This window comes from Prionailurus viverrinus, chromosome B4, assembly GCF_022837055.1.
Source record: "Prionailurus viverrinus isolate Anna chromosome B4, UM_Priviv_1.0, whole genome shotgun sequence".
NCBI lineage: Eukaryota > Metazoa > Chordata > Mammalia > Carnivora > Felidae > Prionailurus > Prionailurus viverrinus.
The window spans coordinates 9576963-9603982 of NC_062567.1; the positions used below are offsets into that span (position 1 = coordinate 9576963).

The 27020-nt window shown below is 46.8% G+C and overlaps 1 protein-coding gene and 2 long non-coding RNA genes across 12 annotated transcripts in view; 2 read left to right on the forward strand and 1 right to left on the reverse strand.

Moving 5' to 3' along the window:
- Positions 1-5244: 5244 nt before the first annotated feature.
- On the forward strand, positions 5245-13713 carry LOC125169526 (uncharacterized). The gene is made up of 3 exons (XR_007153719.1): positions 5245-8065; positions 8279-9040; positions 10411-13713. It is a non-coding gene; the product is annotated as an uncharacterized LOC125169526 (long non-coding RNA).
- A 445-nt stretch (positions 13714-14158) lies between these two features.
- The window catches only part of FRMD4A (FERM domain containing 4A), a 331019-nt gene continuing 318157 nt past the window's right edge, over positions 14159-27020 (reverse strand). For 7 of the 9 annotated variants that reach the window (XM_047864925.1, XM_047864923.1, XM_047864920.1 and 4 more), the window contains exon 23: positions 14159-14297. In XM_047864925.1, the coding sequence (XP_047720881.1) occupies positions 14195-14297 (103 nt within the window). In that variant the 3' untranslated portion in view covers positions 14159-14194. The remainder of the gene's footprint in view (positions 14298-27020) is intronic. The other 2 variants (XM_047864924.1, XM_047864922.1) reach the window with 1 other exon arrangement.
- Positions 17095-27016, forward strand: LOC125169525 (uncharacterized). Of its 2 annotated transcripts, XR_007153718.1 has the most exons (5): positions 17095-17370; positions 19281-19372; positions 22617-22774; positions 25172-25403; positions 26429-27016. It is a non-coding gene; the product is annotated as an uncharacterized LOC125169525 (long non-coding RNA). The 2 variants fall into 2 exon arrangements; XR_007153716.1 differs by having other exon boundaries at positions 17096-19372.

Sequence of the window (27020 nt, forward strand, 5' to 3'; positions counted from 1 at the left end):
CTACCCCACTCCCCACTTTGGAAACCATTTCGTACGATCAAATTAACTAGAACTTACGGGAGCTTACTCTAGAGCAGATGACAGACTCTCAGAACATAGGACGCTAGTCTAGACTTCAGTTGTATCGTGTTGGGTAGGGCCTGTTGATAAATAGTGTTGCATGAACACTCCCCAGATTACTTTTCTTTATTCACGTCAGGCCACAGCACGGTAGTCCGTTAATTTCACGTTGTCTTCCCATTTGCTGTTAACATTTCCACATAAGGAAGAAACTGTATTATGTGACACCAGTACCTTCTAAAATTGATCAGTATGGGTGGAAGGCTTGAAAAAAAAAATGGTGACATTCTACAGTCCCGTGAATATTAACCATTTTGGGCTTGGGTAGAGGGAAGCAGGTTCATAGAAAAGTTTTCCATTTCCCTGAAATTAAAGGTCTTCTGGTAAGTGCAAATAATCATGTGGCTCTATAGAATAGTGACCTCCCGCATTCTCCAAATCATGAAAGTTTTAGTTCAGATACTACATATTCTGGTTTTAGCTGTTTTTAAAACGATAAAGGCATCCTTTAAAAATCAATCATAGTCCTGAAGTAACTGTTCTTTCCCTTTCCTCATTACTGCCGGCCTAGATTCCTGTCAAAGGAGTTCTGTCTCTCTGGATTCAAATTTAATAAAATGCTGGCTTTCTCTCAGAAGTATTACTGCGTTTCTTGGGAACGTTCTTGCTAACTGTAAAGACCAAGCAGTGTTTTTCAGCATCGCAACACAGAGCCTGTGGCAGTCAGGAAGGCAGGGCTCTGCTTTCGGTCTTTGGGGAAAGTTAGGAAAATAAAGTTGAGGCCAAACATGATTGAGAGAGAATGAGGATGGTCCAGATCTCCAGAGAAGAAGGGGGAGGCCCCAAGAGACCAGGGCTAACGAAGGCAGCTGTCCCTGGTCACAGAGCTTAGGGATTTGCTGCAGGCTCTGAACTCAGTGGGAATTTGGAGGAATAGGAAATAGGATTGATGGCAGGGCTTCTTAGCGTTAAGTGCTTCCTTCTGGTGACTTCTGGACCTGCTCTCACACTTCAGGTTGCCTTGGGTTTTGACCTCAGTAAATACTTTAGAAATACAACTGTCTTTTTATTTGAAAGAAAGGAATAATTGATTCTGAGAGGAAGCAGCTTAGAAAAGACCACAGCAAAGTGTTTCGGAGTCTTTGATAGATTCGAATTTGGGGATTCCTATCGCTGGCTCCTTTTCAGCCACACAGTCACCCCTCTTAATGCTTCTTAACATAGAAGGTGGAAGGTGGGAGAACTTCGGGGGGCAGTTCGAATGAAAGGGGAGCGTTAAGTTTTAGTGCGGCTGTTTCCTTTGAATCTTGAAGATGTGCCTCCCCGGGGATACTCCCATGAAGCCCCTCGTGGACTAGAAATGCACGGTATGGAACCATACCGCGAGTCTTGAACTATAAGCACTTTCCCACAGCATATTTATGTAAGAGTTTCCAGCTGTCCAGAGCGTCAGGAGCCAGCTTCGGTCCCCCGAGGGTCGCTATGGGAACACTGTTATGGCAACTGGTTTTCATCACAGACTCCGCAGCTCGACTGGCTGAATTATAACCACACGCCAGTACTTCGATGGTTAACGGTGTCCTTAAAGTCTTTTGAAATTTAAAAATAAGTTCTGGTGGTGGGGAATATCCAGGGGGACTGCAGTGCGGCTGGCGGCAGCCATGCGGTATGAGCTGACCCATTCAAGATTTCGGAGCCATGCTCGTTAAAAAAAAAAAAAATGTTTTTTACATTTACCAAAACAGTCTACTATAAAACCTTGATGACTTACTTATTTTTCCCCATTGTGAACTCCAGGGTCCTTTGTGCAACTTGCTTGAACTAATAATCCATCGTGATTACTCTATCGAAGCAGGCCCCTTGGTTTTGTGGAGTCTCTCCTCCCCACTTTCAGGCACCAGCTTTGAAATAATAGCCTTCTCGGCTTTTCCCCACAGCATTCAGGCTTGGCACGAACTTTCACCGTGGAGAGCAGCTAAGAAGTTTGGAGCTTCTTTTTGAGTATTGTCAGTGACCCTGATCAGAAGCATTCACCAAGCTTCTGCCGGCAGTGGGCGAGTGTCATTCACACAGCCCGCCCCCCTCCGCCTCCCCCAACCCCGCCCCCCCGCCTCCCCTGCCCCCCGCGCCCCCCCGCCTCCCCCTCCCCCTCCCCCTGCCCCCTCCGTCTCCTCCGTCCCCCCCCCACCCCGTGCCTTTCTGAACTCCCAGGTTGACAGCTCGCCCAAACCAAAGTGCCTTTCCTCTCCAACTGCTCTTCCTTAAGCGCTTGGGAGAAATTGCCAACCATTAGCGTTGCAGTCTGAGCCTGGCTTAGAGTTTCTGTCGTCCTGTGAGGTAGGACAGTTAAAACTTGGAACTTTCCCGACCACCACTCAGAGTAAACCGTACAAGCACATAGGTACCTAAATGCATATATAATTGAAACAAAGTACTTACAGAGTCTTCTCTTGTATTTCTTTTAAAAACATGGTGGTGGTGACCCTAAACTGGTTGACAAACCCATGAATAATGCCTTGTGACTGGCAGTTTGAAAACCACCGATTAAAAGGAAGTATGAGTTAAGGAAGAAAATGAGCTGGCAGATGAATTCAGAGCAAAGGGACTCTAATTTTAAAAAGTGTTTTAACCCAGAACTGCTCATGTATAGATAATTTGGATTTAAGAGCATAGTTATGCTGGTTTAACATAATAACAATACATTATTAAAGATATTTAGGAAAATTTTTAAAAAGTTTTTAAATATGGAGGTGTAGAGATCACACTCTGCGTTCAAGGTTAATGTGAAGCATAGCAGAATTTAGAACCTTTTAAATGCTAAATCCTTCTGAAGCGGTAATTCTTAGATTTCAAATGAAGAGTCTGTCCACCAAGGGGAGAAAAACCACAACACTGTGTGTGATTGCAGTGTGGATAGATGACCACCTTATGCTGGCTGTCAGTTGTGTAAAGCAAGGTTAAACAAGGTATAAAATAACTGAGAACCCAGAGGTGGGGTTGGGGTAGAGAAAGATGCAGAGTCTAGTATGCATCAAATATCTGTTGAGGGTTTGCTTTAGCCCTTTATTTATTTATTTTTAATTGAAATTCAAGTTAGTTAACATACAGTGTAGTATTGGTTTCTGGAATAGAACCCAGTGATTCATCACTTACCTATAAAACCCAGTGCTCATCCCGACAAGTGCCCTCCTCTTAATCCCCATCACCCATTTAGCCCATCCTCCCACCCACCTCCCCTCCAGCAACGCTCAGGTGGTTCTCTGTATTTAAGAGTCTCTTAGGGTTTGCCTCCCTCTTCTCTGTTTTTATCTTATTTTTCCTTCCCTTCCCCTGTGTTTATCTGTTTTGTTTCTTAAATTCCACATGTGAGTGAAATCATATGATGATTTGTCTTTCTCTGACGACTTTCGCTTAGTGTAATACCATCTAGTTCCATCCGCGTTGCAAATGGAGAGATTTCATTCTTTTTGATCACTGAGTAATATTCCTCTGTGTGTGTGTGTGTGTGTGTGTGTGTGTGTAGAACACATCTTTTTCCATTCACCAGTCAATGGACATTTGAGCTCTTTCCATATTTTGGTTATTTTATTTTTTTAAGTTTATTTTGAGAGAGACAGTGTAAGTGGGGGAGGGGAAGAGAGAGAGAGAGAGGGAGAGAATCTCCAGCAGGCTCTGCACCTCAGCATGGAGCCTGACTTGGGGCTTGAACTCAGGAAAGTAGGATCATGAACTGAGCTGAAACCAAGAGTCAGATGCTTAACTGAGCCACCCAGGTGCCCCTTGGCTATTGCTGATAGCACTGCTCTAAACATTGGGGTGCATGTGCCCCCTTCAAATTAGCATTTTTGTATCCCTTGGATAAATTCCTAGTAGTTCAGTTGCTGGGTTGTAGGGTAGGTGTATTTTTAACTTCTTGAGGAACCTCCATACAGCTTTTCAGAGCGGCTGCACCAGTTTGCATTCCCACCAATAGTGGAAAAGGGTTCCCCTTTCTCCACATCCCCACCAACATCTGTTGTTTCCTCGATCGTTAATTTTAGCCATTGTGACAGATGTGAGGTGGTATCTCAGTGTGGTTTTGATTTGTATTTCCCTGATGAGGAGTGACATTGAGCATCTTTTCATGTGCCTGTTGGCCATCTGGCTGTCTTCTTTGGAAAAATGTCTGTTCATATCTTCTGTCCCTTTCTTCACTGGATTATTTGTTTTTTGGGTGTTGAGTTTGATAAGTTCTTGATAGATTTTGGATACTAACCCTTTATCTGATATGTCATTTGCAAATATCTTCTCCCAATCTGTTGGTTGCCTTTTAGTTTTATTGATTGTTTCCTTTGCTGCTCAGCCCTTTAAAGATTATTTCCCTAGGCTCAGGTAGGGCTAGGTTGCATTTCTTTTAATGTAAATTTGTAAGCAAAGTATAACACAGAGAAAAAGGTACAAATCAAGAGAGTACCATATCATGGTAAGTCTTTCAATGTGAGCATCTCCCAAAGTAATTAGCACCTAAGTCGGAAAGATTATGTTATTAACACCCCAGAAATATCATGCCCCCTTCTAGTCCCAACCATGGTCCTAGCGTCTCACATCATTTCGGCAAAACAAAACAAAACAAACAAAAAAAAAACCCCTCTACTGCTACATAATATACATACCTTAAAATTTAAAGTATATGGAATGTTCAGAGGTGTGGGACCATCACTAATCTAAGTTCAGAACATTCCATCAGCCCCAGAAGAAACTCTATACCCATTAGCAGTCACTCCCCACATTGGTTAGTTTGGTCTGTTTGTTAATTTGCTCATCTATAAATGGACTCAGTATATTTGACTTACTTTATGTTTGATTTCTCTCTCTCTTTTTTTTAATATTTGAGAGACACAGCATGTGTGTGAGCTGAGGAGGGGAAGAGAGAGAGGGTGAGAGAGGATCCCAAAGCAGTCTCCATGATGTCAGTGTTCAGCCCGATGTGGGGCTCGATCCCACAGACCGTGAGATCAGGACCTGAGCTGAAATCAAGAGTTTGATGCTCGGGGTGCCGGGGTGGCTCAGTGGGTTAAGTGTCCGACTTTCACTTTGGTCATGATTTTGTGGTTCATGGGTTCGAGCCCTGTGTCGGGTTCAGTGCTGACAGCTCAGAGCCTGGAGCCTGCTTTGGATTCCGTGTCTCCCTCTCTCGTGTGCGCGCTCTCTCTCTCTCTCAAAAATAAATTGAAAAAAGAGTTGGATGCTTAACCAACTGAGCCACCCAGGTGCCCCTGTTTCTTACAGTTTCTAATCCTCAATCTCATTGTGTATGGTTCTGGTTTGTTCATTCTCATTGCTGCATCCCATGATTTATCTATTTTACTGTTGTTAGACATTTGAGTTGGTTCTAATTGTATGAATGTTGGGTATGCATCTTTTGGTGAATATGGGTATACACCACGATGTGAAATGTCTGGGACATATGTACATCCTCAGTTGTACAGGATACTGTCAAGGAATTTTCCAAAGGACTTGTACCCTTGACACTCCCACGAGCAGGATTTGAAAGTTCCAGGTCCTCCACATCCTGGCTACACGTGATATGTCCTGTCATTCTTGTTTTAGCCCTTCTGGTGGATTGAAATGGTATTGTATTGTGGCTTTAATTTGCATTTCCCTGATGACAGATAAAGCTGAGCATCATTTTTACGTGCTTACTGGCCATTTGGATATTCTCTTTTGTGAAGTTTCCATTCAAGATTTTACTTTGGTCCATTTCTTCTATTGAATTGCCTGCCTTTTTCTTACTGATTTCCATTTCTTTGTTCTGGCTATGAGTCCTTTGTTAGATATATGTGTTACAAATACTTCTCCCACTCTGTGGCTTGCCTCTGTGCTAGGTTACTTTTTATGCGAAGGGGAAATAATTTTATAACTAGCTCAGATGTTAACATAATCTTTGTTGGCTGTCTTTGCCAGATTTTATATAAATCATGTGTCAGTCTTCTTGCAATTTTTGTCTTGATGGATGATGTCATCATATTAGTGTGCCTGAAGAGTATAGGATTTGAGAGAGAGGAAATCTAGTGAGTTTTTGTATTTTTGTTAAACTTTAGTTTTATTAGGTTATTATTTAAGACTTGGCTATTTTTCTTTTCCTTTGCTGTGCAAGTTAAGATGCGTCTACGTGTGGTGTAGACACTGCGGGTTGCTTACCCTGCTTTCATTCTCCTCTCTCTGCTAATAGAAGCTTCATTTGTTCAGAGCTGCAGTGTGCATAATTAAGCTGCTTGCTGATTTATGACTCTTTGAAATTAGGGTTGGTTATGTGACATGTTCTGCCAGTGGCCCATGTAGGAGAGGTCTGTTGCGTGGGAATTCCAGGAAAGCTGTTGCTTTTCTAAGAGAAAGGAACAGACTTAGCCGGCAGACATCTTCTGCCCGTCCTGTATTCCTTTCTGGAAAGCGCTCCTGAGTCTCCGAGGCTTTGCCACTGTCCTGCAATCATGACGATGAGACATAGGTGCTAAAGATAGCAGAGTTGGTCGTGGGTGGTGTCGTGGGGTCAAAGTATAAGCCTTGGGCTGCTTTCTTAGGTTGTCCAGAGAAAGACCGATAGGAGATGGAGATCTACTTATATTTACGCAGGCTGGAAAGTTCCATGATTTGCTGTCTGCAGCTAGAGACCTGGGAGAGCTGATGGTAGAAATTCCAGCCTGAGTCCAAATGCTTGAGACCCTGGAAAGCCAATGGTGTAAGTTCTAGTCTAACGAAAGGAGAAGACCAATACCCTAGTTCAACAAGTGGGGCTGAGAGAGGGAGCATGTGTGAGCATGCTCCCCATGCCTTCAACTGATTGGACAAGGCCCACCCACACTGCGAGGAGCCATCTGCTTTACTCAGTCCAGTGATTCAGACATTAATCTCCTCCAGAATAATGTGTTTTTTTCCCCCCAAGTTTATTTATTTTGAGAGACAGTGCGCGTGCTAGAGGGGCAGAGAGAGAGAGAGGGAGACAGAGAATCCCAAGTCGAGCGTGGAGCCTGAGGAGGGGCTCAAAGTCATGAAACCATGAGATAATGACCTGAGCTGAAACCAAGAGTCAGACACTTAACTGACTGAGCCACCCAGGTGCCTGCATCCAGAATAAATGCACCCTGTGTACCAGCCACGTTGACACAGTTACGCATCACAGCGGTCTTCCTCGTGGCCTCTTGTTTTATGAGAGGAGTATGGGGTAATTTCCCAGTTCAGGGTGTTCCCACATATGTTGCTGAATTCAGCCCCTAAGAAACACAGACATTACTCAGATTTCTTGGCTTACAAAATCAAGACTTGTGGCAGGTATGTGACGGTGCTCTAGGGGTGCGCCTGCCTGAGCTGCAGTAAGGTGGGGCTTTGCCACATCCTGCTAAGACAGAAATGCACCCGCGTACCTGTGCGTGAGTCTGTGGATATGGGCCCCCGGTCATCTCAGCTGCAGAAAAGCCCTTCATCCAACTGATGTTAAAGGCAGTTCAGAGACCACCGGGTGCTGGAGACCTACAGGAGCGCTTCTGGCCCGGAGGGGCAATTCTGTCACCCGGCTTATTAGACAGAAGCATCTAGCTCTTGTCTCTCTCTGGTGTTTATCCCCAGGTCTTTGTTAGAGTAACAAACGGCTTTGAGAGGGAAAAGTCCTAAATACTTGTTACTGATGTGAAAGATACTTGAGAAGGTACGTGCTTGTGACTTCCTTATTTGGGGCAAAATCAGCTTTGATTCCCATTATGAGTCTGGGACTCACATTATGCCCACGTGGGCCTAAAAGGTACTTGTGGCTTTTTGTCCTTTATACAGTTTTTTGATAATTTTCTTTATTGTTTATTTTTGAGAGAGAGAGCATGAGCAGGGCCACCTAATTGCTGAAGGAGGAATGGTTCCGTTCGGCAGTTTTCCACGCTTGGAGAACCAGCGTCCTGCTGCCACTCGGAGATCACGGCATCGTAGGCTTGTGCCGCCTCTTCTGGGGCCTGAATCCCGGCTCTGCGGGTCCCGCCAGGTGCCTGGGGCGCCCACTGGGTCCTCTCCTTGAAGGGTTGACTCCCTGCTCCACAGAGCACCTCCTTCATGCTTCTAGGTCTTAACCTTCCCCCGCCTTTGTTTCCCTGCCCTGAGTGGTAGCTACCACTGACCGAGCCTGCTTTCTTATTAGCACCTTCTAGTGTGTTCTAGAATGTACTTTTTATTTTCTCCCTCCCTCCACTCACAATAGAATAGAAATCTCTGCGGGCCAGGGATTCCACACCTCTGGTTTGCTGCAGAAGTGAGGTGAGAAGGAATGAGCGGATGGTCCTCCAGGGGTGATTGCAAGACTTTGGGATGATGCCAAGATTTTTGCCCGAGCCCTGGACGGTTGGAGTTGCCTGTGGCTGAGCCGAGGAAGGAGACGGTGGAGCAGGTTTGGAGGGGGAAGGTCAGAGTGTGAGCTCTGGCCATGCTAGCATGTTAACGTTTTATTTATTTTTGAGACAGAGAGAGACAGAGCATGAACGGGGCAGGGGCAGAGAGAGAGGGAGACACAGAATCGGAAGCAGGCTCCAGGCTCTGAGCCATCAGCCCAGAGCCCGACGCGGGGCTCGAACTCACGGACCGCGAGATCGTGACCTGAGCTGAAGTCGGACGCTTAACCGACTGAGCCACCCAGGCGCCCCCATGCTAGCATGTTAGATCATCTCCAGGTGGAGACGTTGACAGGAAGATGTCCAAGCTCGGGGAATAAACACAGGTGTCGTCAGCCCCTACACGACACTTAAAACTGTGAGAGCAGAGGACAGCTCCCGGAAGAGTGGGGACGGTGAAGGGGAGAGAACAGAGCCGGGAAGGGCCGATGCCGGGGCGCCAGGGAGATGAAAACTACCGAGGAGGTTGGAAACCGGAGCCCCGACTGACTGTCGTGAGCAGGAAAACACGGGAGTTCGCCGTGTGCTGGCATTCCAGAGAAGGATGCGAGGGGACCCACTGTGTCGTGTAGCCGGTAAGTCATGTAAGATGAGAACAGAGAATTAACCGTTGTATTTGGCACTGTGGGAGCCGTCCTTGGCCTCGGCAGGAATTAACCGTTGCATTTGGGACTGTAGGGAGTCGTCCTTGACCTCGACAGGAGTGGTTTTGGTTGAGTGGGAGAAACAGAAGGTTGATGGCAGCGGGTTTCATAGAAAACGGATGAACGAATGAAAAGTCCAAAGGAACTCACTTGGTTGTAGGGATAATAGTTGATGGAGAAAAAAATGGGTTTCTGATTAAAAAAAAAAAAATCTTGGTGCAACTGTAAATGTATGAGTTCTGTCAACTCACTGGTTAGTCTCCTGCGTTGCAAGCCAGGCCTTTCAGGTCCTATCTGAAGAGGCAGTGGCTGGGCTGGGGAGGCTTCGCGCAAGGCTGAGAGGGGGAGCAGGGTTTCCCCCCTTCTCTGCCGCGTCTTCCACCGGCCGGCCCCTCGGACCAGGCCGGCAGGCAGATCCCGTTAGACATACCTCGATTTCTCCTCCCCTGGACTCCTTTTCAACTCTTCCTTCCGTCTGCTTACTGCTGGGCTACCTCGTTTCCCCTCGCGCAGTGCTTGTGTGCCTGTGTCTCATCTGTGTGCGTGTGAGCTGGAGAAGAGCTGGATTCCTCCCCGACGTGCAGGGAAGGGCCTCTGCTCGCCCTCACCGGTGGTTCTCCGACGCTCGCTTTAGAGAGAACCTTAGGCGTGAGCTTTTTTGAACTGGCATTTTGGGAGGAAGCGGCCGCAGCCCTGGCTATTTTTAATGCTTTCTACTTGGATTTGTGGATGTTTGTGTTCTAGCAACCAACATAATAGCTGTTGGGAATTGCTTTGTTAGCACTGTGAAAGGGGAGTGTGCGCGTGTGTGGTGTAAAAGGTGGGGAGAAGCAGGAAAAGAAATGTTCAAGTCCTGTCTTCCTGCGTGCCAGTTGCTTTCGTGGGATGGTCAGAGCTGAATGACAAGATGCTGAATTTATTTCCCGAGCCGTGACCTGTGTGCATGTAAAAGACTTACAGAATATCTCCGTTTGTTTGTTTGACGTTAGTGATGATTATCTTGAGATACAGAGGCCCTGGTTGCTTTCCCAAGGAAAGGCTTAGGAAGTGTAAAATGTCCTCATGGGCTCGCCTCTGACACGCTTCATTCACATCCTCTGGGGATTGTTTTCATTTCTGGCAGGCGTTAGCTCGCTCTGGTGGCAAATGCTTCAGCAAGAGCTTTCCGTCCAGGGGGTGTTCTTGGCCTCCGGGCTTAGCGTCTCCTGCTGGTGAAGAGACGCACATCGGGTCAGGGGACCAGGGATGCAAGGGCAGTGCGGTCTCTACGAAAGTCAGCCAGTTGCCATTTTGTCCTTCAGCAAGGGGCTGGCTCCTTGCGCCTGCGGGCCCAACTGGCTGCTGCCTCGGTGACGTGATGTAGATGGTGGTGACAAAGCGAGAGCTGTGGTGTGAGTGCACGGCCAACAGCAGTGCTGGTAAAGAGCCTGAGCATCCTGCCTGCCTCCCCGATGGGTCCTGTGCCTCCTCCACAGACCCAGGGACCACAGAGAGACTAAGGATGGCCCAAAGCCCGGATTGCCTCAGCGTTGGTTCCGCCATTCTGTGGGGACAGGACCCAGGCCCGGCACATGCTGCGTATGGGTAACTACTTGTAAGGAACAGTGAGACACATGCTAATGTAGCCAGAGACTGACCTCGAACGTCTAATCCTTTTTGGTGGTGGGAGCACATCATTGAGAATATGTCGTCTTTGTATAATTAACAAGGCAATTAGAGAAAGGGAGACTTAGCCTCTACGACACAAACTGAGCTCTTCTGTATCTAGCAAGACTGTGAGGGTATCAGCTTTAGATTGACTTAAAAAAAAAAAAATCCGAGGAGGACAAAGGCACCTGAATTACAGATTTCCGGAGCCTGTTGAAGCACGGACCGCTTAGAAACAAAATCTCCGAGAGGCAGCCAAGATCTTTTCATCTTGAAAATGCTTTAATAAGTGTTGACAACACTGTTTTGCAAAATGTAAAGGTACTATACAAATTCTTAATACAAAAAGAATAAATTAAAAGCAGATTTCTTTTTAGTTCTGCAACTTTGTCTACAACATACATCCTTGTCATTGATTACAGTTGAACAGAATCCGGTAAAATCATTTTACATGCTCTACAGTCAGTTTCAGGAGCAACCTAATCCTTTCTCCCCATTATTAAACTAGAGTCCATTTTACACAACGTGTAATAAACTATTGACATTAATGTATATGTAAAACTTTACACCTAGTTAACTAAGCAGTAACTGGTCATCTGATAGCACCTGGAGGGGGGGTTTGCTATATTTAGAACTAACACTGAATGAAAACAAATCGGAATTTTAACAGTTTCAACACTCACCTGCATATAATAAAACAAAACAAAAAAAATCCACCTGTCTCACAACAAAGTCTGATGTAGGTGTTCCCAACAGTCTTCAGGCTAAACAGGCAATTTCTTACACGTATCCCAAGAATCCAGTAGGGGCTTATATCAGACCAGGGGCTTTATGTTCCATCTTTGTTTTTAAAGAAATCGGGATCTGGGAAGAGCTTGCAAGTGCCTGTACAAAACAGCTATTGTTTCCCACCACACTGGTCATGAATCATGTCGGTCTCAAAGGACTAACAGTATGTACATTTTGTAGTAACTGAACGCAGCTCAACAGTAAAACCTGTTTGACTTAATCTCCGTCTTTACTACCAGACTATAATGGTGTTTGTCTGAACTGGATTTCCCTCCCACCCCGTTCCTCGCTGCCTCCTGAATCCAAAACCCAAGCGTTGAGGAAGAATTTTCGTCTCTCATTCCTCGTAAACCCAACTGGGCTCAAAGCGTGACCCGATGGACGTCAGACCAGATTTGAAACTACGGTACGTGCTGGTCACCCCGCAGCCACGTAACCTTGTCACCTCCTCGGTTTCTCTCTTGACTTGCCCTGCTGCACACAGTTCAGTTTGATTATCTGTGTGTCGCTGGAGAGAAAGGAAGATGGCCCGGTGCAGAATATTCTGAATGGGGAAGGAAGAAAACCTGCGGGCTGTAGCTCTGATCGATCATCAAAATGAGGGCAACGAAAACCCCATCCCCTCCTTCCCCACGATCACTTCATGCCATTGGAACCAGTTTTGTTTCTCCTGCAGGGTTTCCCCAGAGGTTTTGTGAGGATGTCCCTTTCTCCAGCTGTTACCACCACAGAGCTGGTGTGCACGGAGAGGGGACACCGGGCCCTCAGTTGCCCAGAGCGGTCCCAGCCTCAGTGGGACCCCCACAGTGCTTTCCAAGCTACAGCAGAAGGAGAGCACTGCCACTGAATTCACGGTAGTGTCCATCCTACCCTCCTGGTCTGGTAGAGTCTCTCGTTACTCGCGGATTACACATACATAAAAAAAACAAAGATTTTTCTTCTTACGCTAAAGCTAACTGTGGTTCTGTTTGCCCACAAAATTACCCCACCCCGGCTCCTGTCCCTGGCTGTCAAAATGCCTTTGCAATATAGGAAGTCATTACAAGTGAGAAAAAGCGCCCCCTCCCCCGCCCCCCCCCCCCACCTGTGCCAGTAAGCACAGCGTACCCCCTCTGTGGAGACCGTGTTTGTGCCATTTGGAATAACCCAACGAAGAGTGTGCGCTCATTATTATAAAAGTATTTTTGAGGCCTTTGAAGATAGATGGCTTTCCGGTTGTGTATTAAGCAGAGCTCAAAACACATGTAAACGTGCAGCTCCCACACACCTTTTCTCTCTCTCTTTTCTTCCTCTCTTGGTGTCTGCAGACGAATGCGGGTACATCAAGGTAGCTGACGAGGCTGTAGGCGTACGGGCCCTCTGGGAGCCGGGACTTTCTCCCCCCCACCCCTGCTCCGCCTAAGAGACACGGGATAAAAATCTCAGGGCATAGTTGGGTTCTTTGAATAAGTGACACGTTGGTAGCCGGGTGCCAAGAGCAGTCGAAGTCGGGTCTGAGCTCTTTGTCACACAAGTGCTAACAAATAGAAAATGAGCCACAACGGTCAGAACACTCGAATGGATGGCCATGTGCTTTTCCCTTGGTTTCCCGTAAAAAAGAAAAACGTAACACCTTGTGCAAAACAGGACACGCTTTTACTGGTGGTTTTAATGAGAGAGAAGCGCTTGGCGATCACCACCTTCCATTTCCTACAGATCCCAAAAGAAAAGCAGCTTTGTGTGGTGGGTTGGCCGGGAAGCCCCGCCCCCCCTCTCCCCCTCCCCCCCTCTCCCCCTCCCCCCCTCCCGCAGAGACCAGGCGGACCTGCTCCTCCCCGTCCACACTCCCAGGGATCTGGGGCAGCAGCTGGGTTAGCTCTCCGGGCTCTGGCCTGAGACAGTGGGTGGGACGGTGGGGGAGAGGGACAGAGAAGGGGAAACCATTTACGTGTGGTGGGCTTGCACTTGTGATGAGTAGGAGCCGTTGAGAATTTGAAAGGTTTCACTGCAGAAAGAATGTCTTCCCCTTGGCCCCTTTTTTGTTTTTTTATTTTTAATTTTTTTTTTTTTTTAAATCTTTGGCAGCATAGAACTGATTGTGATCCTCGGATGCATCTCTGACATGTTAAGCTTCCTTTTTCATTCTCCCCCTCCCCCGACAGCCACTCCCCCCTCCCCCCCTCCCACCCCGGGACTATTTCAAGTGTCAACGGAGTCCCATATTCCCCCGCGCGAGCGAGCGAGGCATCCTCTTCACCGAGTGCAGGCCGACCATAGCTTCATCGTCTTTCTGGATCACCCTGTACTCGAGTCCCCTTTCCTGTTCTCTTCCAATGCCACCTGTCCACAGGAGTTTGATGTCCGTTACCTTCCCTGATGGCTCCCGGCCTGGGGGCTGTCACGGCAGGGGGAAGCCACCAAGGTGCCTTTGAGGATTGGCGCCTGGCTCTCCGTGGGCAAGAGAGCCAGAGGACACACAGTGGGACCGGAACCTTCCAGAATGTCTCCTCAGTCAGGTTTTTGAGGGTGAAGGGAATGCGGAGACGGGCGGAAAAAAAGTGCTGAGGGCCGAAGCTGGTGCAGGGTGACAGTGCGTCTGGGTAAGGCAAATGAGAGGCAGTGAGGTGATCTCTGAATGGCGTTGAGGCGGTCAGATTGAGGCCGGCTGGCTCACACGAGGGTCCCGGGCTTGGCTTTTTCCTGCCCGTACCACTGGACGTCGGCTAGTTCTGGATAGAGGGAGGAATCCAGGAAACAGCTATCAGCGTAGCTCCTGCAGGGAAGGCAAGGAGAGGGGGGTGGTTAGGGGAGAGCGAAGTTCAGGAGTTCGTGCTCAGTTCGGCGGGGACTGATCCTGATGGGTAGTCCTCCCTGTGCATGAGGAACTGGGCCTAACTCGGTGCCGAGTACGGACGAGGTGCTCACAAATGGGGGGAAAAATGCACACCGAGGAGACCGAAGCCTTGAACGCCCGTGATGGAGCAAAACGGAGCAGTGGTTCTGAAACTGGGCTGCGTGCCAGAATCACCTGGGAACTCTCAAGGGTACTCCTGTTCGGGTCCTGCCCTCAAGATGCCGGTTTAGCGGGTCTAGGGGCGAGCCTGCGCCATGGGAGCTTCCAAAGCTCCTCAGAGCTGGATTCCACGGGATTCTTCCTCCCGCAGCACAGCTGCTTCTGTTCTGCTCCAGGAGGCCTCAGGCGTAACCATGGGTTTTTATTCTATTGGAGAAGCACGTTCAAAATGTCAGGCTTCCCGATCGTGAAACACGTGGTATTTTGAAAGTGGTTTAAACAGTCTTTGAATCAGTGCTCTTTACTTTTTATTTTCAGAGAGAGACCGTGCAAGCGGGGGAAGGGCAGAGACAGAGAATCCCAAACAGGCTCCGTCCTGCCAGCGCAGGGCCCGACGCTGGGCTCGATCCTGTCCTACCAACGGGGAGATCATGACCTGAGCTGAAACCAAGCATTGGACGCCTGACCGACTGAGCCACCCAGGCGTTCCCCATCGGTGCTGTTTAAGTAACGTGCATTGTTTTCTGATTATCAAAATGCATGGAAAACACATAGGCAACTAAAGTGAAAACAAAACTCTTCTTAAAAAGTTGTCATGTAGGTTGAGAAGTAATTTTTACATAAAGTTACACAGATGTACTAAAGCCGACAATCATTTCTAGGAAAAATAGCCCCTCTCTCATCCCAAACTGGCTCCTTCGGGGCAAGATAAAGGTCAAACTTCATGTCCATGAACATGGCCAAGGGGTAGCATTGCTAGGCAGGTGCCCAGAGGCTGGCTCAGCGACTGGGAACAGCCCCTGCAGCCTGAGAAGGTGAAGGCCTCTACTCAACCCCCACCCCCCCGCCCACCCGCCCAGTGCTGGCTGGCATGGCTCAACTCTGTACTCTGTCCAGAAACGGCACAAAGGGGCCTGGTGTCGCCTGTGTGCTCTTTCCTTTTTCTTAGCGTAACTTGTAGTACCTTCTGGGATGTTAGTACGGACTCCTACAGGGATGGAACTGTGGGCCTTGACCCTCCAGCTGCTGAAGCCACATTCCTGTGAATGATGTTGGTCTGTGATGCCCGGTTAGTAGCTCTGTGTTTTTACTGCTGGATCTTCGAGGTTGACACCCCATCTTGGGGTAGAAATCTCTTTGGAAACACCACGAGGATTCTGCATATGTGGTGGAAGCTGATTTCCTCCCCTGCTGCTGGTGCTGCTTTATGGGTGGGGATGTGTGAAGAGACCCTAATCCAACATGGTGCAGGGAGCAGTGAGTTTAAAGAGCAGCCCCATGAGCCAGCTTGTAAGAATCAACAGTTGAACCCATTTTTCTGTTCAATTCACTGATCTCTCTAGGAACAAAGAGCTGAAGGCATTGCGGATTTTGTGAATGTTTCTCATCAGGCTTTTGAAACACTAAAAGGGGCACCTGGGTGGCTCAGTGGGTTAAGCATTCGACTCTTGATTTCGGCTCAGGTCGTGATCTCATGGTTTGAGAGATAGGGTCCTGAGGAGGGCTGTGGGGATCCTGCTTGGGATTCTCTCCCTCCCTCTCTCTGCCCCTCCCCTGCTCTCTCTCAAAAGAAACCAACTTAAAAAAACAAAACCAAACCATGAAAGTTGGAAAACTCAAAGCATCTGTGGCTCACTGTGGCCTTTAATGAGAGTCCTGGGCCCGGAAAGCCTGAAATACAGTGGGGTTAATGCCGCTTTCAGAAGCAAAAGTGCTATCCAGGCCCTTAGGATGCTGGCCACGGAGATCTGTTCCGATATTTAAGTGGTAAAGGGCTAACTCGATCGCACCCATCCTGCAAACTCCCTCTCCAAGCTGACAACACTGACTCTTGCCATGGTGCCTGAGGGACTGAGAAAGTGTTTCCGGGAAAAGGTGGCATACAGTGGCCCACAGGGGGCATATAGTGTTTTTTGGGGGACGGTCCCTCCCTAACATTCGTCCTGGTGGTGCCCTCCACTCTCCCCAGGGTGGGCAAGCGGGCCAAGTCGAATCTACCCACCAGTGTCACTGGTTCAAAGCAGGGCAGAGGCCCAAGCCAGGCCACGTGGCCCTCACACCCGGAGGATGGGTTTCCTCCTGAGAAGGCAGTTCTTGGTGGGAGCAGGAAGCAGAAGGGGAGCTGGAGAACCAGAAAGCTCCAGCTCCCTGTTGCCCAGAAGCACGAGACCGGCATGAGCCTGTAAAACGCAACCGTTTCTAAAAGAACAGCTGGATCCAAACTGTGTTTCTGAAGTCAGAATAAATTCAGGTTACCTGCTCAGCCAGCCAGAGAGAAGACACTTGCCTTAATCCTAAGCAGCCTCCCCCCTAGCTTTTTGCTCCTGGCAAGAATGACCTCCCTGAAGTTTGCACGTCAAAGAACTGGGCTTCGGGATAGTTCCAGGAGGAGACCAGAGAGAGCATTTCCATCTCAAAGATACAGGGAAAGAAGGCAAGTTTCTCCAAGAAGGATTTTGTTTCTTAAATCCTGATCTTTTAAAATATCTGCAAAGCTTTTGGAGATGAATAGGGGGGTTTGGGGATTGGTAAGAAATGGGGTGGGCTGGCAACTGCTTCCAGAGCTGTGTTACTGTTCCTGTAGAGCCTGGGTTTGTAAGACGGGGGACGCTTGTCTTTAGTTCCTCAAGGAGTGTGGTTGCAACTTGACTGAATAAAGTCAACAAGCTTTAAAATTTTAAACGTAAAATTTACTCAGTTGAATTTTGTTTGACAGTTTGGTGGCGGCCGTGGGATCCAAAGAGGACTTCAGCCAGCTTCAGGGACAAGAAACAGAGACCTGGTACCTGCAAACCCCTTGAGTTCTCTTTGTCACCATCTCTGAGGGCCCTGGGTAAGTACCTCTCTGTTTCGAGCTCCGCCCTCTTGGCCTTAAGGTCCCCATCGAATCGGCTGCCCAAGTCCAGCGGTAACATTCGGTTTGGACTCCCAGGAGGTGCCGGGCGAGTCCTCAGCCCTTGCTTACTCTGCAACCCCAGTCCAGGGCCTAGCCGCTCAGCCTGAGCTGGCAGGTGGTTCCACCTGGAACCTGAGTCCCCAGCCCTCGGCTAGCCCGCGGCGCCCACCGTTGACGTGTGCTCGTTCAGTCCACAGTTGTGTGCTGGGAACCACGGGTGGTGCGCACGTAAGGCCTCGTCACGGCCAGTCCGCAGTATCCTCTCCTTGCTCACTGCGGGTCTGTGAGCGTGCACATGAGGTAAAGGAATAATAAATCTGTTGTTAATGGGCAGCTCAGAAACCAGAGCTGGAAAGTCGGTGGGCACCTAAAAGCGGTTAGAGCGCATGGCCACCCAACTCGACCGTTATAAGCTGGTTACGGAATGGCCTAGATGGACACTAGGTCACCCGCCAACCTCAAGAAAATTTCCACCCAGTGAGGTACACGGTGGAACACCGCAAGATTCCCAGCCCAGCGGTACGTCCCTCTTAACTGTCAACTTGTCTCTGACAAACCTAAGGCTTAGGCGACGAAATGAGATCCTCCAGTTCCAAAGAATTGAGTGTGCCCCGTTTCGGCACAACTGCTTTTATGTCTAAGAAGTAGGTCCCGGAAGCTGTACGTGACTACAAAGATGGCAAGATGTTCATAAAGCAAGCTAGAATCACCAGGGCTGTTGTGTGAAAGGATTTCAGCCTAAAATGAAACCGGAGGAAACGAAACGGAGAAGCTCATGCCTGTGTCCTCAGGAGAAGGGAACTGAAAACTGGACCGATTTCCTGGAAGGGCCTGATTTACGGGAGACTGAGACTTCTCTCCGGCATAGTGAACATCTGCCCGGAATGGCTCCTGTCCTCAAGCCAGTGAACTTACTGTTGGACCACGGACGCTGCCAGGAGAGACCGCCTTCTCCAAAGTACAAGACCACTGTGTAAGGATAAGGCGTGGACAGACGAGCAAGTTTCACAGCAGCTCACTTGCCACCCACGAGACGATTCCGTGCAACAAGGGACACCAGGTCATAGGTCAGACAAGTAGGGCAAAGGCTGTCCTCCGTGAAGAGGACGTTTCCCACGAAAGGCACACTGTCAAACAAAACCCAAGTCCGCACCCTAAGTATTCGGCACTCTTGGGAAGACTCTAAAGATGGGATCCCAGGCATCTCAATGCTCTAAGGGTGACCCTCACCCCAAAACCCCAGTGGTTTTATGCTGAAAAAAAAAGTTACGGTCTCTCATGCACACGGACCGGCAGTATTGAAGACAACTTGGAATTGCAGTGGTCATTACAAGGAATGTTCCAGTTAGACAAGTTCCCTCATTTAAGAAGTGCACTTGAATGCAAGGGTTCCCAAATGAAACAGAACGGGTTACCTATTTCAGTCAGCATGCAGAAGCCTCCAGAAGGCTTCAAGATCCCCAAACTGCTTTATTGAAAGATTGATTGCAAAAGGGTAATGAAAAGTTAAAGACCCAAGAGGTACCTAAAACGAGACCATATGACTGCTGGGACTCCTGGAACTCCCCTTTATCCTCCTCTACACCCGAGTGCTCATAGTATTAATCCTCTGTCTGAATGGTCTTTCCACCCGGAAGAGACTACATGACCACACTCACACCAGTCTGTCAAAGGAGGCCCCCCATACAGGCCCCTCACAGGATTGATGGGATTCTGAGGGATTCTCTTGTAACCACTACCAGTCATTCCTGGAACAGCTAAGGGGAAACTAAAATTAAAGGGACCCCTTGTCAAGTTCTGTGAGATGCACAACTTACACTCTGTACTCTGAACCCCACTTGCTCCAGAGCCCACAGATGGGAATCCTAGAAAAAGAAGGGCGAGAATCCTTACCGGAGTTTGCTCTCCCAAGTTACTGTGGCCCACTCAAGAGAGGAAGGTAAGATTTCACGTCCCTTCCTTCCCAATTCCAGACCCACAGCTTACTGACCCTTTCCCTCCCAGGGGCAGCTGTTGCCTTCTTGTGTCCTGGGGGCTTGGCTTGGCAACCATTGCGTTGGGAACCCCAGTGTGTGGTCAGGCAGAAATGCCAGCTGAACTCCATTTCCGGTTGGGGTTCCAATGCTTACTGCCAGTGCTTGGGAATTGGGCTGTCTTTGTTCTGGTCATCTTTGGGAGTGGCTCTAGATCTCGAGAGTAGTGTTCTTTGTGCCCTCTCTGAGGACACCTTGTGTGTCCACGGCGTTGTTCCATACTACCAGGAATATTTACGGTTTGAGCTCAAACCTGACAAGATACGATTTTAAGTAGCTCTTTGGTCAGAAGTTGGCCAAATTGAAAGCGCATAGTCACCATCAGAGCCTAATGGCAATTTCTTTGGGAACTTTCCCCTCTAGGCCAAAATTAAACTATGTACCCAGAGGTAAAGAAAAACATTCTGAAGCATTACTAGAATAAGCCAGAGACAAAGGTGTAAATGTAGAACATTATGAATCGTTTAATTTCCATCCTAGTTGAAGATCTCCTTGATATAAAGAAGCAAACCAAAGATAATGTAGCTGGATGGGTGGGTTGGCCTGTGTTGCAACCCAATTTCCTGAGGAATTAAAAACAGGGGTCCCTGTCTTAGAACAAATCAAGTCTTGATCAGAACAAAGGTAGCTGTAGTAGCAATGCAAATCCCACTTACCATTTTTACCAATTTCCAAACCTTGTCCATTCATTTCAAAAGGCCTACAGGTATTTTAAGAGATCTGGATTTAAGAAACAAAGCTCTTCTTGGGAATGTTCTACTTGCAGGAACTTCGTTGATAGGTCCTCTCTTTGAAATGCAAACTTCAGGGAGGTCATTTGTATCAGACAGGGGTTGGGGTGGGGGGTGGAAAGGCTATTTGGAACTTAGGCCAATGAACATCTTAAATGTCTTCGCTACAGATGCTTTGGCTGTCTGAGCAGGTAACCTGAAATTATTCCAACTGTTCTGTTAGTAATGAATGAGTTTTGCATGATCATACTTGTCTCGTGGCTAAAATTTAAAACAAAAGTGATTAGGATCTCTATCCATCTATGTGTCTAGGGATCGATGTTGTAAATGCGTGACATTTTTCTGGCTCTGGGCGGTATTGCTAAACTTAACTTGTAAAAGAGTTTTAATTTGCTTAAAGAGAAGTACTTATTAAATGACGTATTCTAAAACTGTCACAAATAGAAAAACAACACACATATTTTTCAAGTTCATGTGACCTAGGATAAATCCTCAGTAAATAAAGGCTCAGGTTTGTAGGTTTAATTAAAATAGTAATGTCTTCAGAGTTATCAGCATTAAATATAACGTAGGAAACAACTTTTATTCTACCCGTGTTTACTAGTTATTTAAATTCATGTCATCTCTGTTACAAAATTTGTTAGCCAGAAAGATAACTTAAGATGTTGGCCAGCTGTTTAAGGTCTTGAGAAATTTTCATGACTAACATAAACATAATCGTTAAGAACAAGTGAACAGATACATATTGGTCACAGTCTAGATGTTTTTCACTGGGTAGAAGCTTTTTTTGTCAACAAACTGCCAGTTTTGTAGCAAAAAAATTATATGCAGACATCATCTCTACATGTGGCGCCTCCCCCTGTTTTGCAGTGACCTTGGAAGTCATTTTCCTGGCCACGTAGTCCTTTCTCCACCTCAGAGGTGGCTTTGCCGTATCGTCCTCAACCTCCGGGACCAGTAGAAAAGACTAACAGCATCACTCAAACCCCATTAGGAAAATTCTGTGCCACTGGGGAATTTTCCTGGACCAAGGTGCAGTCACTGGTCCTTTTGAGTCTAAAGATCGATGTGACTCTTACTGCTTCCCCCCACCCTCCTGTGCCTTGGAGGACTTGTGGTCCACTAAACCTCTGAACTGCCTTTCTGCTCGGAAGGGACTACATGACCATAGCCAAAAGTCTGCCCAGTTACTGGCCTCAAATGTGGGCCTCTGTACGAGTCCTTCTCAGAGCTGACGGAACTCAGGGCTTTTCTGGGAACCTGCTACCTATTACTTTATTAAACAGCCAATGGGAAACTAAAATTGAAATTTATGGAAAGCCTTGCCCTGTTCTGGTAGCCACCAGGGCTGTACGCTCCGCTTGCTTAGGAGGACCCTTCAGGGGAGGTCCTGGTGAAGTGGCAGAAGCGGGCAAAGGGTGGGGATCCTCACCAGAGGCACCTTTCCTCAGTCTATGTTGTGCCCATTTGAGAGACGACTGTGAAATTTCATATTCCCTTCCTTGCCTTATCTAGACCTATTACTCTCCAGGGACACCTGTATTCCTTTTGGCCGTCTTTGGGAATGGCTGTGCATCTCAGGAGGGGAGTATGCTTTGCACCCTCTTTGCGGATGCCTTTGCATCCATGGGGTTCATACTGCCAGGAATATTGAGTGTCCCACCTGAAACGGGACAGGACATAGGAAAGGATTTGTAAAATAGCTCTGTGGTCAGATGTTGGTTACATTGGAAGCTGACATTCACAGCCTGACAGAAACTTTCTTTTAGATCTTCCCCCCTAGACTAAATGGAACTACGTACCCAGAGGGAAAGAAGAACATCACAAAGATCAGCAGCTCTAAATTAGTAGAAGCCTAATGATTTCCATCTTAGAGAAAGATCTCCCTGAGATAAAGAAGCTGAATATAACATAACAGGATGGGTGGGTGAGGCTGTGATGTCACTCAGGCTGCAACCCAATTCTGAGAAATTAAAAACTGTTGTCTTGGGGTGCCTGGGTGGCTCAGATTGTTAAGTGTCTGACTATTGATTTTGGCGCAGGTCACGATCTCACAGTTCGTGAGTTCAAGCCCCACATTGGACTCTGTGCTGACGGCATGGAGCCTGGCTGGGATTCTCTGTCTGTCTCTGCCCCTCCCTACTCGTGCTCTCCCTCAAAAATAAATAAATGTTAAAAACACACACCTGTTGTCTTGCAACTCAAGTCTTTGCAAGAACAGAAATGGAGCAATTCAAGTGGAAGCAATTCAAAGCCCACCTATCATTTTTACCAATCCCCAAACCTCCCCTTATCCATCTCAAAAGGCTTGTGGGTATTGTAAAATTCTGGCCTTAGGGTAACAATATTCCTTCTTCACCGAACTTGTGTTCTTTCTCTGTGCCGTAGAGATGGAAGTGTTATGTTTGGTTTTCTCTAGGAATCAAAGTTGTTCTCATCAGAAGGGAAAAACTGTGGGAGAGTGGTGTTCTCCAAGGTGGAAAATGTTGTCTTCACAAGTATCAGTGAAAAGTTGAAGTCCCCTTGACTCACCCTTTTACCAGAAGCATGATGTGAATGTGATCCTCTTATAAATGGGTGAGCTTTACAGTATTTCGCCTGTCTCGTGGCTAAAAATTTCACACACAAGTTCTAAGATCTTTGTATCTGTGTCCATGATCTTGTAAGTGTATGTGTGCCTGTGATACACTTGGGATCTTCTCTGCCTCTGGATGGTACTGACAAAATGAATTGGTCAAGAGCTCTATTTGGCTCAAAGACAAACAAGGGCTATACAGATGATGTACACTCTAAGAAGAATAAATGCTAGCCCAAATATTTCTCAAGTTCACGTGGTCTAGGGTAATCTTCGGGAAATGAAAGCTAATTTCAGTTGCTTAGTTTCATTACAATAGGCATGTCTTTAGAATTACCAGTGTGAAATACAATACTCCTTTACTTCCTAGGTTAACTAAAAGGCAAATAAGCTCATGTTGTCTATTACGGAATTGGCCACAAAAAGATCATTTAAGATGACAGTCAGCTGTCTAATGCTCATGAGATGTTAGGAGTAATCTAAAAATTAAGAACACGAAATTTAAACAGAAGGATGATAAAGGTTCATAAATGAACTTTTCAACAATAGTTATGCTTATGGGTCAGTCTGCTTAAGAAATAGTCTTCAGGGGTGGCCAGGTGGCTCAGTTGCTTGAGCGTTTGACACATGATTTTGGCTCAGGTCGTGATCTCACTGTCATGAGATAGAGTCCTGTGTCGGGCTCTGTTCCAGGCGCAGATCCTGCTGGAGATTCTCCCTCTGTCCCTCTCCCCTGTGCTCTCTTTCTCTCTTAAGTTTGCAAAATCTTTTTGGTCACTTGAAGCCTGAAAGTTTATAGTGAGCTAAGTTAAGGATGGACTTTCACTGATTCATTTCCAAATAAAATACTAAAGTGTTCATTACTGGACACAGATTTATCCACTTTTCACTTCCTTTTACAGAGGCCATAAAGATATTTGGGCCTATTAGTACACCTGTTTGAGTCCATATGGGAAAGTTTACTATGAAGAAGAATTTACTTCTAGAAATCATGAAGTGTATTTATAAGTTTGCAAATCTACAGAACGTTAGTGTAAGAGACCATTCACGATTGCTAATAGTTTTTACTAGAAATGAAGAATTCTAAGGGTTAAGAATTCTCATCAATATATGTAATTAAAATTACTTATAAATAATAAAAAGAAACAAGTGTGGATGAAAAGTAGGCAAGTGAAGCAAAATGACTGGTTGCTCTTAGCCAACTTGACCACATTCTCAAATTACTTCCCAAGATTCTTTTTTCTACAAACCACCGACCAATTTTTTGTTCCATGGAACAAAATCTGAAGGGATCTAAAAAACTGGTAGGTGGTTTGTGTAAAAGGAATCTTGCGAAGGGAATTTGATATGTGGTCAAGTTGGCTAAGATGGGAATGGATTTAAGTTTTTTAATGAGGGGTTTTTTTTTAATGTTAATTTTTGAGAGGGAGAGAGACAGAGTGCAAGTGGGGGAGGGGCAGAGAGACACACACACACAGAATCCGCAGCAGGCTCCAAGCTGTCAGCACAGAGCGTGATGCGGGGCTTGAACTCCTGAACCGCGAGATCATGACCTGAGCTGAAGTCAGACACTTAACTGACCCAGCCACCCCCGTGCCCCAATGCGTTTTATCATCCAAAGCACACGGGTGCAAAAATAGAATTTGGTTTTCTCTTGAAAGGACTAAGTGTTCCTGGACATTTGGTCTGATTTTGATAAGCAACTGTAAAAGATTTACCTTTCAAGTAATCAGCCTGGACAGCCAAGATTTTGTGTTGTAGCAAAATAATTTATCGTGCTTCATGTGGTCTTTATGAAGTCGTCCATTACATAAGAAAACCCAGTCTTCTCACTAGTAAAAGAGCTAAGTTTTGTTCACAACTCTGTCACTTTGTCTATTTGCCTTTATCTACCTAACCAAAGTGACAGGATGTTAATGAAGTATTCTTTCATAATGATCTGTGATCCTATTTAGTCCTGTGTTCAAACCTGTTGATATTTAGACAGTTTCTCGTAACCAGATTCTCAAGGGTGTCTTCCTGACCTTAAGGTAACTTTGAGATTTCCCTAGAAATTTGAGATTTTCCTAGAGTGTCCCTGGGAAATCCCAAAGGATTTATCTCTCACCTTAAAAAAAGATGCTATACTAATTAGGTTTATTTGCTGTGTTAAACTACATGGGAAGCATTGTCAAATACGTGATAAAAACCTTATTAGATTATTTGTATGGGTCATGTTATTAGTATAAACAGTCTAAAATTGTATGAAGTGTCTAGAAATCTGATATGTCCTGGTATAATATTATTCAGACATCTAGTTATTATCTTTAAATTGTGTGTATCACAGAAGTAACCAGATTTCCTCATCAATTCCGTTATAGTGAACTACAATCGGAACTTTAGCATTTTGTCATTTACAGACCCTTGATTGTTTTACTCTGATGATTCTGCAAAACTGAAACGCATGGAAAGAACCCTACCAAGAACTCTGGACCGCTGACATTCCTGCCAAATTAGAAGGTGTTGAACCCGGGGTGCCTATGTCACAACTGAGGAAGGCTCCATCTGACTTTGGGTCCGGTACAAAAGCCGGAGACCTCAAACTCAAATGCACCAGCAAGAGAGGTCGACTGCTTCTTCCCAAGATGGGGGGTAAGAAAGTTTCTTTTCTCATTCGCTTTCTGATCATCTTTTACCTAAGTCTTACTCCCTGAAGTGTCTTCAAGATTTTGTCCACCATTTTCCTTGCCCTGCCCTGAAAAGGTAATGTGCTTGTTCACATAGCTCAGGCCACCGCAGAGAGAAAGGTGATCTAACCTCCAAAAGACTGGATTTCCCATGGTGCTTGTGATCCCATAGTTCTGCCCGTCACAAACTTCTGCCTCACTCCCACTGTTTCGGTTTCTCCGGGCCAAACCCAGCCCCTTCTCCGACATGTCACAGTCCCCGGTTAAGAACCTCTGACCCAGGGGACTTGGCATCCAGGCTCTATCCAAAGACAGGGACACAAGGGAAGGGTAACCAAATAAAACCACCTGTGGGGTCTACAGCCCCTCAAGTTTTACTGGCCTCCATGGTGGTGCTCTTGGGAGTCCCAAGCCTTAAATAGGAATTAGCCTGAAGGATTCATATTCAAAGTTTGCTTCCCTTGACAGAACCCCTAGACAGGACTAAGTGCAAATGAGGCTACAATTAGGAACCTCTCCTGCACTCCTGAAGATGTTGCAGAATCCGTTGCTAAAGCAATAGCCACCTACCAGTAATTCCTAGGATAGATGCTTCTGGGGGAGCTGACACGCGGCTAAACCAGATCACTACACAACCCAGCTGACTTAAGAAAGCGACTCCTTCGGTGGGGTCTTCCTTTGGTTTGGGTCTTGGGGACCACGGCTCCAAAGTGCACTTGAGGGGCGCCTGGGGGGCTCCGTTGGTTAAGTGTCCGACTTCTGCTGGGGTCATGATCTCACAGTCTGTGAGTTGGAGCCCCGCGTCGGGCTCTGTGCCAACAGCTCAGAGTCTGCTTCGGATTCTGTGTCCTGCTCTCTCTCTCCCCCACTCACGTGCACTCTCTCTCAAAAATAAACGTTAAAAAAGTTTTTTTAAACGCGCACTCCAGACATTGGGCACGATCCTGCTATAATGACAGTCGTCTCTCTACCTTTTTTTTTCCTCAAAAGGTTTCAATCCATGTTCGCAGCCATTAACCACCTAGCAAATAATCCCCCTAAGAACAGAACTTCAGAAAAGGAACAAAGAGAATGACCAACGGAAAGAACGAACCTGATGTCATGACCTGTGAATACCACACAGACATTTGGCAAAAGACCACAAGAACACCCGAGCTTTTGAGGGAAGCGGCCCTAATGCCTTAAGTTGTGATCCCATCTCTCAGGCTGAGAATCGGATCAAAAGGAGGGACATGTTGAAAACAAGAAAATAGGCCCCAAATGGAGTCACTCACGCTAAGGTCCACGTCACAGAACAGACTTCACCGAACTTCGGCTCTCTCAGAAGTGGAGTCTTAAACCAGTCGGTCAGGAATCCACTGACCAGTTAGGGTGTCTGCCTGACAGACCCCTGCCATTCCCTGAAGGAAAGTGACTTGGCCATATCCAACCGATTTTTGTCTAGTGGAGCCTCCTTGTTCCCTCTCCCTCCTGGCTATAAAAGTCTCATTTTGCCTAGTTCCTCTGAGCTCCTTTCTTCTGCTAGACAAGAGGCTGCTTCATTCATAAATTGGTGAATAAAGCCAACAGAATCTTTCAGATT